Source organism: Trachypithecus francoisi, unplaced genomic scaffold, assembly GCF_009764315.1.
Source record: "Trachypithecus francoisi isolate TF-2019V2 unplaced genomic scaffold, Tfra_2.0 Lachesis_group4, whole genome shotgun sequence".
In the NCBI taxonomy this organism is placed as follows: domain Eukaryota; kingdom Metazoa; phylum Chordata; class Mammalia; order Primates; family Cercopithecidae; genus Trachypithecus; species Trachypithecus francoisi.
Genome location: NW_022681469.1, coordinates 82,414,124 through 82,431,014, shown reverse-complemented (window position 1 = coordinate 82,431,014; position 16,891 = coordinate 82,414,124). Strand labels below are relative to the sequence as shown.

Here is a 16,891-nt window from a genome sequence, read left to right as displayed (position 1 = left end):
CATTTAAAAAAAAAAAAAAAAAGAAACAACTTATCCAGGAAATTGTTGGCAGAGTTAAAGAAGAGAAACAGAAGTTTATCTTAAAATGTCCTTATGCAGGAAATATGTTTTTAACGCATTTAAAATTTATTAGAAGACACAAATCATTTTAAGAACCTATATTTGTTTCTCAGTTTTAAAGTATTATAAATAACATACATTTGCATCATCACTTGAAAATCATGCTATTCCTACATGAAAATGTATGTTTTATCACCATTAAGAGTGATTACTATATGATAAACTATACAAGAAACACTAATTTGGCAAGTCTATAATCAAATTAAATTAACTAAATTTGTTTTAAGAAATTGACCAGGCTTGGCATGGTGGCTCATGACTGTAATCCCAGCACTTTGAGATGCTGAGGTAAGGGGATTACCTGGGGTTAGGAGTTCAAGACCAGCCTGGCCAACATGGTGAAACACTGTCTCTATTAAAAATACAAAAAATTAGCCAGGTGTGGTGGCGCATGCCTGTAATCCCAGCTACTCGGGAGGCTAAGGCAGGAGAATCGCTTGAACTTGGGAGGTGGAGGTTGCAGAGAGCAAAGATTGTACCACTGCACTCCAGCCTGGGCGACAAAGCAAGGCTCTGTCTGTCTCAAAAAAAAAAAAAAGAAAGAAAGAACGACAGAAATTGATCAAATGCAATCCTAACTAATCTTAAGAGGGACAAGACTGGTTTCACTTTGTTAAATTTAAAATAATCCATTTTTAGTGACCTAACGTTTTATGAAAAATAGTAACTAAACTTATAAGCAATTTTAGCTTTACTCTCAGTCTAATCAAATCTCACAGGGAAAAACCCCTTCAATTACAACCCAGGAAGTCTATAAGCCTCCATACTAGTTAGAATAGAAAAGTTAATTAAAAATAAAAAATCAAGTTTCATCTACTCGGGAGGCTGAAAGGTGAGAGGACTGCTTGAGCCCAGAAGGCAGAGGCTATACTGTGTCAAAAAAGTGCCACTGCACTCTAGCCTGGGTGACAACAAAAACTAAAAAAAAAAAAAAAAAAAAAAAAGTTATAATTAGAATAATGAGAGACTAATATTTGAAATTAAAATGTAATATATATGAATTCTTGCTGGTGTTCCTAATAATTTATGATACAAACAAATTTAGTTGGGGAGGATGCACTGACAAGCCAGATTTTTAAATGTAAAATAAATAAAAGTGCTTACAACAATGTTTAGAGACCAAATTGACACCCTAACCTTGTAATCAAAATGGTTCAATACCTGTATAATTTGCCATATACTCAAATAAAGGGGAGAATCTGGCAAGCATTAATAGTATAGAATTAGCTATAAAAGTGAAATAGCTTAATAGATCATTTCCTACCCTCAATGCTTCTGAAAAATGGCCACAATACAAAATATAATTAAAGATGCTATTTAAGAGGACTCACGGATTCCAGAGTTCTTAGCTTTAGGAAACCTTTCTTCTCTCTCTCCTATCTCTGATTAAGTAATAAAATGTGCCACATTGAGTTTATATAGTTAAGATAAAATTTGAGGTTTAGAGGTTTGGTATTATTCCTAATTTTATAGTTTGATAAAAGACTGAAAGAAGGCCGGGCGCGGTGGCTCAAGCCTGTAATCCCAGCACTTTGGGAGGCCGAGACGGGCGGATCACGAGGTCAGGAGATCGAGACCATCCTGGCTAATACGGTGAAACCCCGTCTCTACTAAAAAAAAAAATACAAAAAACTAGCCGGGCGAGGAGGCGGGCGCCTGTAGTCCCAGCTACTCGGGAGGCTGAGACAGGAGAACGGCGTGAACCCGGGAGGCGGAGCTTGCAGTGAGCTGAGAGCCGGCCACTGCACTCCAGCCTGGGCGGCAGAGCAAGACTCCATCTCAAAAAAAAAAAAAAAAAAAAAAAAAAAAGACTGAAAGAGAAGACAGGCCCACTTCCCTTTCACATACGTTCAAGGAAAGGAATCACTTCATTTCTACTTCTCATAGATTCATCAATTATTCTCAAATCTATTTCCTTACTTAAAATACAGGGGAGGAAAAACTATCCACTACATTTTTGTGACAAAAAATCAATTGTCCTTTATTAAGCCCTTTAAATATCTTCATCAAACATTATATTTTGTGACTCAATTTGCTCTAGAATTAAATTATAATAGTGACAGTTTTTATTAATTCAGCAAAAGAATACTCAGTCATTACTTATGCAGAGTTCATTTATCAAGCATTTTCTGAGTATTAAATGTGCCATGAACTGTGGAAACAAAAACAAATAAGGTATCACTAAGTAGTTCCAGAACTACTTCCAACAAAGAATGGCTTATCACAGACAAAGCCTTTAAGACCTCACAATTCCATGATATAGTTTTTCAATTTGACCTTTAGCATTTAGATTGCATTAAATAACATAAAGAAATACATATTTTGATGAAAACTTCTCAGATAATTTCTAATTAAATTTTAAAAGTAGATGGCAAAAAACTTGCACTTAAAAAAATAAAATTTCCTGAGATGCTGTAAAACTTCAATCTAATCATTTTAGAAAACATGTAATGACAAATTTCTTTTTGTCTCCTAGACTCTAGACAAAATTATATACAAAAACAGGACATGTACATTTTCTGACATAACAAATAAGTATTTATTATAACTGGAAACATATTTACCAATTGTGACCTTTATTTCAATGCACACATACATGTATTCCTTGTGTTACTAAATAATACTACTGTTCTAACATTTTATATGGAAAGAATCTTACTATCACTCAGCAATCATTCATAAGGTACCTAATGAAGCACAGTATGATTGTGACCATTTACAACAGGGGGGAAAAGAAGGCACAGATGCTAAATTACTCGCCAAAGTCCCAAGATAAACAGGCAAAGCAGAAAATAACAGCTGAAACCTACTAATTACAGTTTACTGACAAACTGCATGCAATTGTTCAATGATATAAAAAATTATACATGTAAATTCACAAGTAAACATATACAAATAACTAAAAAAGCAAGGACAATCAGAAAGAATTTTCTATATAGCCTGAATTACATAGAGAAGTGTGGTTTAAAAAATCAAAACTGCTGAAGAGCAGGTGCTAGTGAGATATAAACATTAGTTTAAAAGAACTTGAGAAAGTAAACACAGTATATTAAATAAAAGACTAATTGTGACCCATGAAGTTTAATTTTAAAAGAGAACCTAACAGACATACACATAACTGAGTAAGCGCTGAAATATATCTTTAGAGAAAAAAAATCCTTATTTAAAATATCTTATTTGAAAGTTAAAAAAATAGCATGTATAGACAGTATTTAAGATGCAATATAATAAAAAAGTATAGACTTTTGGGGGGTGATTTTCAAACAATAACAGTGCCAGTTCCAAAATATGAGATGCCAGGGAAAATGGCAGATATTAGCTTATGAGATTACTTTTATTAAACATATGAAATTCTATATAAAATAAAATTCTTCAACCCAAGAAGAATAGTGCGTAAATAGTGTACTTTTTTTTAAAGATCACATTATAACCAAAAATATTTTATGGCATTGCTTTATATCCAGCTTATCTTGTCCTAAGAAATATTAAAATATAGTATCAATAAAACATTTAATTACCTCTACATTACCTCTTTAAAACTTTGCAGACAATTTACGATATTATCTTCTTAATAAGGCAAAACCAAGGAAGGGGACTTTGTATATCCATTATTTCAGAGTAATAAAAATATCTTTACCTTCCAGAAGACTTTCACAAAATTCCAGACATTGGCATATTGTAATAATGCAATTAGAAATAAAAATTTTATAACAGAAACTAAAGAAATAAATAATATAGAGTAATACTATTCAAAAATCTTATCAAAATTAGAAGAAAGATGGCACTTTTTTTATTAAACAACTAAAATATGACGGGTTGGAAATCTATCATAAATTGACTTTTAAAATAAAAATTGTATTTCTCAGTTTCCTAATTTCTAACATATGACAAAAGCAAAACAAAAAACCTGATAAAAACCTCTAAGTTCTACAGCAAAAAGGCCTCAATTAATCTCATATTTAAAAAAAAAATTAGTAAGACAGTAGATACTCATACAGGTTCAAATAATTAATAAAAGAATCACCAGCTCTGTAAGTTTTTAACTACTGTTTCAAATTAATCATAGTCCTCAACTCCATCTTCAACCCCAAGGGAATTTTCCTGAATTAAATTTTTGTTCATTATATAATATATAATATATTATATATATTTTTTCTTTATTTGTGTTGTTTCATTTACTCCATTATGTTACGCTTACGCTTGGGATTTCATTTTTGACATACTGCAAAAGTTATACTGTGGTCAGAATTATTCATGTGTATCTCCTGAACTTCGAACTACTTACTACTTTACCCTAAATTTTAATAAACTTAACCTTCAGGATAGCTCCCAAGACATTCTATATGAACTATCTCAAAAAAATTAGCCAATTATTATAAACTTTCTTAACTTTGTCGAAGAACTTTCTCTTTTTCTACTGTAATTTTTACTTTCTCTTTATCTTTCTCATTGATAGTATAAAAAACTCACAAATTTAAGACTTCATGCCTTTCTTTGAGAAATTAAGACAAATTATATTTTTAATGACCAAAACAGATTAAATCATTTGGAAGTAAATATTTAAAAACATACAACAACACTAATATATTTGTTTTATAAATATGTTTATTCTTTTTGAAATATTTAATTTCTGTTTCCTCAGTTAATTTGACAGGGCTTTACCAGAAGACAATTTTTTTAAAGAAATCAGAATGGATTCCCTTACAAACTCCCTGTAAGAACTGTAAGAACCTTTGTGACACTGTCTTTTGAAAGTCTGATGCCTCTTTTAAATTAGCTCTCTTTTTGTCCACCCACTCACTCTGCCAGCTCACCCAGAGCTTTGATCAATTTCTTCATGTCAGCTAAAATTAGCAGCCTCTGGACCCTTGGGAAAAGCCAATGTGCAGCATCAGCTAAGATTTCTGATTAGCATTATGTCTCATTAAAAAAAAAAAAAAGATACCAAAACGAAACAAAGAAACAAAGACAAAACAAAAAACAAAATCAACCTAGGCCATCTTTTCACCTTTCTTTATTTCGTAAGGGAGAAGCATTTAACACATTTGTTTTGATAAGCAATAAGAAAATGCTAATTAAGTTCTTGTCAATAAAAAGTCTGTCTTCTCACCATTGCTTCTAAATTTCAAACATTTAAAATATGCTAACAGAGCTTAGTAACTTTATTATTTTATGACATAAAACATAATCTTAGTACACAGTGTTTAGATCAAATTACTTTTATGGCCTCTATATAGAGAGCATTGTCAACTTCTCTTGTCAAGAGAAAAATAATTCCCTGTGTTAAAAATGCAGATTATTACTCTTTATTTACATCTAAATCCAGAGTATAACCATGTGTGAGAGGTTAAGAAGTGGATGAAATCTGTTTCTGAAGTATTGTATCCACTACATAATATTTTGAGAAAGGTCCTATCCTGAAATTGTTTTTCTCATTTTTTCTGTGATGAGAAAATAATATGGAACTTTCATCCCCTAAAGACAAGGTTTTAGCATCCAACCTACCTGACAAGATTTTCATTGTCTCCAGTTCCCTTGCAAGTTGCACATTCAGTTCTTAAATCTTCAGCCTTGGGCTTCTTTTGCAACACAGACTGTCTTTGTCTTCTCTCTCTAGGAACTCTTTCCTGCCATACAAGGGATAATAAAATAAAACATAACAAAACAAAATAAGGATATGAGGGAAACAATTTTAAGCAAGAAAATTTCTCAAAGTTAAGACTGTGTAAAAGTGCTTAACTTATTCCAACCTCATGTTTTTCTTCCTCAGGAACGAAGCTCCGTTTTCGTCCTCTGGTTCTCTGGAAAAACAAAAACAAAAACAAAAAAAAACAAAAATCCACAGTATATCTAATGTTTAATTAATGATAAAAATAAATTTCCTCTGTTAATGTTATTGCTTAAGTTAGGCACTTGCAAAATTAGTTATTTCTAATTAATACTATATTGGACCACTGCATTTTGTTACCATTTATGCCATAGGAAATAAAAAGTAACAAATTAAATATACTTTATAGTACTTTACTTTTAAATAAACATGTATCTGATAGAAAAAAATCAATTCTCCAAACTTATTTTAAAGGATTTTTTCCATACTTCATAATTGTCCATAATTATGATTTACATTTAAATTTTCATAACTTATCACATGACTTATACAGCTGAAATGCTAAACCTGGGATCATACTACACACATTATTTGCCTACATGTATACATGTGCATACATGTTTATGTAAAGAAATAATTCTTAAGCAGCCAAAAAAAGTAGAAGGAAAAGGTCTCACATATCCAAAATTATAGTTAACATAAAACTAATTAAAATGCCACATAAAATGACATTTTAAACTAATTTAGCTAAAATTCACTTCATATATTTCAGAATACATTTACCATTTGAAAGAATGCATACAAATGTTTAAAAGAACTGTAACTACATTAGTATTTGCAGCCAATATGTTAGAAATCTCCACCAATCACAGCACAGCCTCTGTAGATTTTATAATTCCCATATGCAGACCACTATTCCTTAGAGAATGGAAGAGAATGCAGGCACTGCTCCCAAAAATTACTTTGACAGCTGAGATCAAGGAACACTCCCAAGCCAGAGTAGGTACCAAATAATTCTAAACAGAATTACATTATAGTATAGATATGTTAATGTTTCTTACATTACTGTAATTTCAGTTCTTCATGATACCAAGTACACTGTTATTTAATAGCATGGTTAACTACTTACCATTTAATCTGTCCCTAGATAGCCAAGAGTCAACTAAATTGTCATTCAAAAAAAGTAAATTTATAAACTATGTATCTGTTTACATTTATATTGCCAATTAGTATGTTTTAATTATATTATGGAAGTAATTAGGAAGAAAAATGAAGACTATATCTAGGAAGGCCTTTAAGTGCAGACCCTACATCTACAATTCTTACTTCCAAAGAACGATACTGAGACTTGCTTCTCAAAATATCAGTCATGACCCATAATCACTGGCATCACCTGAGTGTATATTAGAAATGCAGAATCTCAGGCTCACTCCAACACACTGAATTAGAATCTGTCCTTTAACAAGAGTTCTCAGTAGGTCAAATACATGTAAGTTTAAGGACACCAGTGTAGAAAGGCCCTTAACAACACTTATTCAAGTTCTAACTGAAAACTTATGGCTAGTAATTTCTATATTCATCTCTTTTCCTTCTGTGCCACTCTGGCCCTTTAATGCTTTATTCTCTGTCTCCTTACAAAATTCATTCCCAACTTGGTAAGGACCATAGCATATTCATCTTTCTACACCCAATTAAACTTAACACAATGCTTATGACATAAAGTCTCAATTAACTTGTTTTAATAAAATAAATTTATAAGTGGTTAAATCAAAACTAATGAATGATGATACTATATAATACAAATTAAAAGATTTGACTGACAGGCCAGGTACCATGGCTCATTGCCATAATCTCAACACTTTGAGAGGCTAAGGTGGGAAGACTGCTTGAGCTTAGAAGTTCAAGACCAGCCTGGGCAACACAGAGACCTCATGTCTACTAACAATAAAAATGAAAAAATCAGCTAGGCATGCTTGTGAGTGCTTGTAGCTACTCAGGAGGCTGTGGTGAGAAGATAACTTGAGCACAGGAGATGTAGGCTGCAGTGAGCCATGATGGAGTCACTGCATTCCAAGCCTGCACAACAGGACGAGACTGTCTCAAAAATAAATAAATAAATAAAATATAAATTTGACAAAAAGTTTATTTTTCCCTAATTTGGTACTCTGTTATATAATTTGCATAATATATATTTACAGGGCTTTTTTCTTTTTTTAGACAGAATCTTCTTCTGTCGCTCAGACTGGAGTACAGTGCAGCAGTCTTGGCTCACTGTAGCTTCCGCCTCCCAGGTTCAAGCGATTCTCATACCTCAGCCTCGCAAGTAGCTGGGATCACAGGTGTGCACCACCAAGCCTGGCTAATCTTTGCATTTTTACTGGAGAAGGGGTTTTGCCATGTTGGCCAGGCTGGTCTCCAACTCCTGACCTAAAGCAATCCACCTGCCTTGGCCTCCCAAAGTACTGGGATTACAGGAGTGAATCACCGCACCTGGCCTACAGGGCATTTCAATAAGATGTTCCAAATTAGTAACCAGTATCAAGTGGAAAATACTCAAATTACTCATTTGAATTCCACAAACTTCTAAACAGAATGTGCAAAACACTGCCATACATTTTCACATTTTTTTTCATCCAACTCATCTTTTAGGTAACAAACTAGCAAATGTATCATCTAGTTTTGAATTAATTTTTCAAGTATGTATGCTAATGCTGCAAGTTCATGTTTTCAATTCTTTTAAGGATGTTTATTTACCATTTTGATAATAACTTAAATCTTCAAATATCTGGTATGACTGCAACTGAAACTCTCTTCATACCCAGATTGCAATTAGCATCATATGGTATAATGCCAATTAGTGATTTAATCACACAATGGTATAGCTCCATTTCTCTCTACATTTATAAATTTCTTCTCATATATTAGGTGTATTTGTAATTATCTAAAATAGTCACTTTAAGTACATTTATTACCAAATGGTAATCACTGATATATTTGTGTAATACTTTAAAATAACACAAGACACATAAACAATATCCATCTACAAAAACAAACTTGTTATAAAAATATAAAATAATATCATCTTAGAGCTCTGAGAAAGCAATCCAGAGAAATGACTTGCTGATGTCACACAGCTGGTTAAGTTTCTGAGGTAAACCTTAAACTCAGTTATCTCAACTGTCACTTCAGTGACTTTTCTTGCATGGCTAATCCAAGAATAATAATTTAATCCCAAATAGAAATGAACAAAATCATTAAGAATGCAAATCTCTTATTGCACTGAATACTTAAACTGTAACATTGTGACACTCAATGAAGATTTCTTACATTTCAAATGAAGTTAGAGAATTATACCCAATAAAGGGTAAATTCAAACTGGCACTATAGTCTACCTAATCTGGTAGCTCCATGCTACACACTAACTTGATTCATTACCAAAGTAATTACAGCACTCTTACTTAGCATTTATCACATTACTAATATTTCCAAAGAAAAAAAAAAAGAGAATTTGATCCAAATATAACTATATAAAATACCAAGTCCTCCAGCCAAGAAAATGTTGAAAGCTGTGTTTTGTTTTTTTTTTCCTAGTTTTAATGAAGTGGCAGCAACTATAACTATGGAAATTCATAACTGCCTAAGGACAAGTTATCTTAAAAGCAGTGTCCTTGAATGAATCCCAAAACATAAGCAGAATTTAAAAGAGGCCTGTAATCCCAGCACTTTGGGAGGCCGAGACGGGCGGATCACGAGGTCAGGAGATCGAGACCATCCTGGCTAACACGGTGAAACCCCGTCTCTACTAAAAATACAAAAAACTAGCTGGGCGAGGTGGCGGGCGCCTGTGGTCCCAGCTACTCGGGAGGCTGAGGCAGGAGAATGGCGTAAACCCGGGAGGCGGAGCTTGCAGTGAGCTGAGATCCGGCCACTGCATTCCAGACTGGGCGACAGAGCAAGACTCCGTCTCAAAAAAAAAAAAAAAAAGAATTTAAAAGAGGGAGAAATGGTACAAAAAAGCAAGAAGAAAAACAAAAACAAGTATGGCTCATCTGACAAATTTCAGTTACCAAAGAGCTTGTCCCACCTCAGATGAATAGAAGTATATGTAACAGGGTGGTCCTTTTATTATATATTTTGAGGCTACAACAACTTTAGCAACAATAAAACAGTAGGATGAAAATAATATGTGGAAGAAGGAAGAATTTTACTTTTCAAGTATGTGCTTTACAATGTAATAGATACATTACCTGGAAACTCCACATGATTAATCAAGCTGGGGTGCAATTCCAAACTGATTCATTTTGACAGTAATTAGTTAAGCTATTAAAAGTAAATGAAAGTTTAAAACTCATTCTAAATCTTGACACATTTCAATTTTTTTTGTTTTTTTTTTTGTTTTTTAAGAACCTGATTTACCTAGGGAATAATTACAACCTGAGCTGCTTAGATCACCTTGCTTGTAATCTGTCTGTGATAAACTTACTTGAAAAGAGGTGATTAAAAAATCCATAGAAGAGATTGGCATGGTATCAGAGACAATGTATTTAGACTGAAAAGGTGTAAAATTATCTTATCTAGCAGGCAACTTTTAAATAGTTTATTCTGGCTGGGCACAGTGGCTCAGGCCTGTGATCTCAGTACTTGGGGAGGCCGAGGCGGGTGGATCACCTGAGGTAAGGAGTTTTAAACCAGCCTGGCCAACACGGCAAAATCTCATCTCTACTACAAATACAAAACTTAGCCGGACGTGGTGGCGCACACCTGTAATCTCAGCTACCCATGAGGCTGAGGCATGAGAATCGCTTGATCCTGGGAGGCAGAGGTTGCAGTGAGCCAAGATCACACCACTGCACTCCAGCCTGGGCGACAGAGCAAGACTCTGTCTCAAAAAAATAAAAATAAAAATAAATAGATAAATAGTTTATTCATCTAAAACAAACAATTAAACATTTCGCTAACTCCTCTATCATTTGAACTAAAAAACATGTAATGTATTTTAATTTTTTAGAGCTGAGGTCATTTTAATTTGCAATAAAGTTAAATGCATGATTGATCTGGCAAATGAACTAAATTTAAAATTAAAAGAGAGTCAGTACCTTAACATCTTTGATACCACTAAACAAGGCTTCATATATTCACTTGTGACCAGGTCACTAAATTTAACACTTGTGTTTTTGTTGACAAATCAATATTTATACAAATTAATAATTAAAGTCAGTCATATATGGTTAGATGAATCATAAGAAATGCCTCTCTCTGTAACTTATATGTAAAAATAGAACATGCTTATTCATAGGCAAAATTCCAAAATCAATGTTAATTAGGACAATTAAGTCAAACTTTGAAAACCTCTGTTAAGCTAAATAGCATTAGATTTATGCTGAGGAATAAATGCCAATAGCTTTCTGGCAGCTATTCAAAAATGCTTCAGTATAAAGTGTATTCAAATATATATAAATATAATATATATTTAATTCCTAAGAATATAAATTATACATATAGTATATATATGTAGTAATAGATAATTAAAATATATATAATTTCTAAAAAATATAAAATTATACATATATAATTCCTACAAATATCTCTTTCAATTATGAAACTATATTGAAAACAAGTTAAAGTTCATGAAATATTCAAAGAAAACTGTTATATACAAAAAACAAATTATGAACAAGGTGTCATCTGTTTCTGTTGGCTATCAATAAACAACAGATGGGATGGCAGTCACCCAAAGTGAGTGCTTTCCCTTTGGTCAACTGGCTGTAGAGTTTCTTTTTATCTAATTTAGCTTATATTAACAGTGTTATGAAAATACATGGGAGAATAAAAAGAAAATCATGACCAATTTGTCTTAACTACTATAAACTGAAATAACTACGGGTCTAACGATATATAATAAAATATATATTTCACATGACAAGTAAGTGCTGCTATAAAAACCTTCTCAGAGATAATAGTACATACAAAATAAGTAAAGTCTTGAAGCTCCACCTATTCTTATCTTTATTTCATACTCCTAGGAATAAACTAAAGTGATGGATTTCCAAGAGGCAAAAAGCAAAACAGGAGTCTCAGGGTTCTGAATAAGATTACTTGAGCTAAGGACACCCACAGAGTAGATCTCTTCCAAGTAGCCAAAGTGAGTTCTAGTTCACTACAAAAACTGTTTGCCAGGGTTTCTTCTAAGAATCTATGACAGACAGAGGTTTTATAATCTGACTCATACCTCAGAGGTCACCTTGAGTCTGATAATATAAAACTCTGGTATGTAAAGCCCCCACAAATAACCCTTCTTTCCCAGAACTGTAATAATTCAAACAGTTAATATAAGTAAAATAAGTATGAACATAATGTATAGTAACCTTTAGTCACTTCAATAGAACTGAATCCAAATGCTTCAACATTTTTCCTAAATTAGCATCTAAAAATATTTATATGAAACAGATTTCATATTTTCAGATTCTCAAGACTTACATTTAAACATTATTATATAGGTACTTTACATATGTGTAAAATTAGTTAAAACATAAATGTAATAAAAGTAGGCTCTAGGATATTTGATTATCTCTCAAATAAAGACTGCCACTTAAAACAGGCTAGTGGCTCACATTGTTAAATGTGATGGAAAAACGATTAAATGTGTTTAAATCCCCTTCCAAAATAATGATCTAAAAGAAATAATGCATCCTGAAAAACAATATAGTTTTCAGTCAAAGCTGCTAAAAAGTATTTTGACTATTTATTGCACTTATTTTGCAAAAAAGAAAATATATAAAACACAACCAGAATTTGTAAGTCAGGAAGAAAGATCTCAGAACTTCAAAGACAGTAGATGATGATGCATGTGTGTAAAAACTATGGAAAGACAGGTTCCAACAAGTCCTTTGGCACTTCTATAAAAGATAAAAAGTCACTACATGACATAGAGTGCAAAGAAAGCAAAAAGAAAATCTGAAAGCTTTCAAGTTACATTAGAGTATTAGAAAATATGTCCACAAGTATAAACATCAATTTTAAAGTAACTTCAAAAGGGATTGGGTAAGCTAATTTATATTTTCTTCAAAATTAATTTCCTTGCCTAAAAGGAAGTAAAAAGTTTCCACATAGAAATAATGCAGAGGAAATGTCTAAATAACAAAGTACTTAAACAGAGCTTTCTTAGGCTGCCTTCACAATAATTCTATAATTTCACTGATGAAACATAAGAATGGGACCCATTCTTCTGTGGTAAACAGGGCAATCGCTGCCTGCCAGGAATTCAGGTCTATGAGCTTGGGGTATGTCATGATTGCCCTATGTATGTCATGTAGGTAAAATTTTCTTCAAAATCATGATAGAATAATATGACTAACATGAAAACAAATTATACTTTGATCAATTAATGGCAGGAAAAATGAAACACTGACAAAAATAAAAATACTATAATAATTGTATTTCAAGACAGAATGTTCCCAATTGTAATACATGTGCTAAAATAAAAGTGTAAGTAGGAGAATATTGGGAGCAATAGTTTAAAAATGTAACAATGGGAGAGAAAAATCAGTTATATATTGCAAAAGGTATTTATACAAGTTAGTAAGCTGTTGTATGCCTGGTCTCTCATAATTAACACTGTTCTAAGAAACACAACTAGAACACCTCATTTTTCACCATACCACCTATTAATTAAAAAAGATAAATACAACTCTGAAATAGAAATAAGTAAAAACTTAAGGTAACAACAGGAACTCAGCATAAATGGTAAGATCAAGATTAAAATGACTGATCACTCTCTTCTGTATCTCTCATTCCTACATTCCTTGAACAGTTTAGTATGATACCTTACACCAACTGTCTGGTTTTCTGAATGGATTGTTGGAAGGCAGGCAGAAAAGATGAGAGGGAAAGAGGAAAGGGAATCACCATTTATAGTCATTTTCAACTTTTATTTAGTATAAGCTTAGCACCTAAGAAATCTGCTTAGTCAAACCCCATAAATTCATTAATTCTAGAATGGGTCCAAAGTCTGTACTAGCTCTAGGGTGGGTCCAAAGTCTACATTTCAATAAATATCCAAGATGGTCCTAATGCAAATAATCCATGGTCTCTGGAGCATCATTTCCAAACTTAGCACCACACAGTACTCCATGCTACCAAAAAATAAAAAATAAAATAAAGTGTCCTAATGCTTTTTTGATAAAAATAAGAAAAAGAACAGATAAAAGTAATCCTATTTATAAATATTAGGATTTTTTTTGGAGCTTCAACATGCATTGGAATTTCTACAAGTAAGAACATAATCACACTGCATTTCCTGAAATTATTGGCCATGGACTCTTTTCCTGGTGTTTCACTGACCAAAATCTGTAATAAGTCTAAAACTTTTAAACAAGAAAACTAGAGACAAAGAACAAGATGAAAGGAATGTGGTTATATTAGCAAATTTTAAAGCTTCCTTAGGATAAAAAAAAAGCAGACCAGTAAAGGAGAGAAAAAAAATAGAAGGATCCTTTAATATTAAAGAGTTCTCTTTTATTTCAAGTAATACTGAACTATGGGCACAAAAATATCACTGTAATATACATAATTTCCCTCTATATGATAACTCCAAAGTTAAGGATGACAATACTAATCACAAGGCTTTCTTGAAACAGTAAAGAAACTGGAAAAATAATGTTTCATAAGAGGATAATCTTTGCAGACAGACATATGAAGTAATAACTCTTCTCTAAGATCTCAAGAATAACTGTAGCTACCATTTTCAAACAATTATAGAAAATATTTTAGAAACAGAAACTAGCAGGCTTATTTAACAAAGGAAAATTCTCTCTAGTTCCCTTATAAACAAAATAAATTTTTGAAGCCTAAAAAAAGTTATAAACAGTAGAAACTACAAATAAAAACTATTTCAAGTCTATCTACTTAGAGCACCCAAAATAAACTATTTCAATTATCTAAGAGAGAACAATTCTCAGATTTGCCTCATCAATTTTATATGAGCCCATAACACAAAACTGATTTAAAAAATGAAGGTGAATTCTCCCAAATAAGATCTTTTAAGTGATTATAATATAGGAGGTTAATACAGATTTAAAAAATTTTTTTGAGAAAGCTGTTACTTTGAGGAAAAAATCAAAGACTCTTTAAAATGAAACAGGTAACAAAACAAATGATGACAACTAACCCTAAAAATATCTTTATATCTCCCCTGTGGAAAGAAAGATTTTTGAAAAGTGCCTGCCTCAGCTCAAGCCAGGAAAGTATGCCCTAAGAATTCATAACTGTAAGCCAGCACTTAAAGGTTTGAAATTTATACTCCTGATGTAATAGAAAACATATACACCAAACTTTTATTTAAAATATTCTCAATTTGGTAGAGGCCCCTCCAAGGTACCTGGTAAAAATGAACATAAATGATTTCCCCAGAAGAAACTCTTTAAAACCTGGCCTCACATAATTTGCAATGAGAAAAAGGTAAATACCCCAACAGAAAAACTGGTGAAAGACTTGCATACACATTTCCCAGAAAAGGAAATACAATTTACCAAAAATAAGTAAACAGATGCTCAAAATCATGAGTACTGAGAGAACTGCAACATAAAATGTCAATATGCTATTTTCCCTGCATCAAATTGGAAAGCATTAAAACACTGGACAAAAGTTTGTGAAGCAACAGAAACATTATCCATTGCTGGTACGAGTGTGAACTGATTTGGAAAACAATTGCAGTTATCTAGCAAAACTGAAGATGCAGATAGTCTGTAACTTAGCAAATCTACACCTTAATACATACACAAACTCCTTGTTACTATGCTGCAGGAGATATTTATAGGAATATTTAAAACAAAGCTGTATAGAGTAGACAAGCATGAAAACAACCTAACTGCCCATCAACAAAGCAAAAGAAAAACTAGGTAATAATCTATTCTTTCCATAGAAAACTATACATTAGTGAAAATAAATAAACTACAACTACATGGATCAGCATGTCTGAATCAAATCAACATAATTTTGGTCAAAATACCAAATTACCAGAGAAAAACATTTGATTCCACTCATATGAAATTCAAAACCTATAAAAATAAACCACGTATTATTTATAAGTACATAGATTTACAGTGTAAATCTCTTCTATAAAGAAAAAGAAATGAATGAGAAACGTAAAGCTGAGTAAAGAGGTGGCCTCTGGGCTAGACAGATAAAGATGAGATTGTCGAGGATTTACAGGAAACTTCTAAAGCTTTGGGAATGGTCTGTCTTTTAAGGTGGGTGTTGGATGCTCTGATGTGTTCATTATTATTATGCCTCCAACAAAATACAAACTACAAACACTCAGGTAAGCATGTGGTATATTTTATAATATAGAAAAAAAATTGTTAAGAGTAACCAATAGTAATATACATGTTTTTTTCTTTGACTTCTGAGTATACGTTCGCCCTGTGTCTTTCTCACCCTCTGAAATTTTGGCCTCAGAATTGTATGATGCTTATGATAAATAAAAAATAAACTACCGTATTTCTTATTGGAATCTTCTTGGGTTCTGGTGGCACATCCTGTGGAACAAATTTCACTGGTTCCTTAATCTGCCTCCTTGATCGTTTGGTTCCATCTGGTAGGGTTTCCATGGCCATGTCTGCTTCCATGTCACTGCTCCCTGCCTGGTCACATTCTGAGCACTGCCTACATAAACGGGAAAAATTTAAGTCATGTATTTATTATTATCTTCCGGCTTTAGCTATAGTTTTTATAAATACAAAATCCAGGTATATAAGGAGAATATATAAAAATATACACAGGTAATGTGATCACAGGGTACATAATGAAAAAACATTCAGAAACACTCTTCGAAGAGTGACAACTGTTAATATAATATTTAAGGCAATTTAATGTATCCTATAAGTGTAAGAACATATTTAACAATGCTATATGTTTAAGTGAACCAACATGAGATTCAACACTGATTAAAAAGGTGGTTTTGTCAGCTGCAGTGGCTCACACCCATAATCCCAGCACTTCAGGAGACTGAGGCAGGATGATTGCTCACAACATAGTGAGACAACTGTCTTCACACACATACACACACACACACACACACACAAATTAGCCAGGTTTGGTGGCACACACCCATAATCCCAGCTACTCAGGAAGCTGATGTGAAAGGGTCACTTGAGCCCAGGAGAT

General features: G+C 32.5%; 1 protein-coding gene across 14 annotated transcripts in view; it reads right to left on the bottom strand.

Moving 5' to 3' along the window:
• The window catches only part of PHF14 (PHD finger protein 14), a 200,478-nt gene that overhangs the window by 106,310 nt on the left and 77,277 nt on the right, over window positions 1-16,891 (bottom strand). For 13 of the 14 annotated variants that reach the window (XR_004433291.1, XM_033194692.1, XM_033194693.1 and 10 more), the window contains exons 14-16: window positions 16,222-16,390; window positions 5,871-5,921; window positions 5,626-5,747 (exon numbers count right to left, since the gene is read on the bottom strand). Coding sequence is in view for 13 of the 14 variants with exons in the window: in XM_033194692.1 (XP_033050583.1) it covers window positions 5,626-5,747; window positions 5,871-5,921; window positions 16,222-16,390 (342 nt within the window). In the remaining variant the exon portion in view is untranslated. Of the gene's footprint in view, window positions 1-4,094; window positions 5,041-5,625; window positions 5,748-5,870; window positions 5,922-16,221; window positions 16,391-16,891 lie in introns of those variants that run through there. The other variant, XM_033194704.1, reaches the window with a different exon arrangement.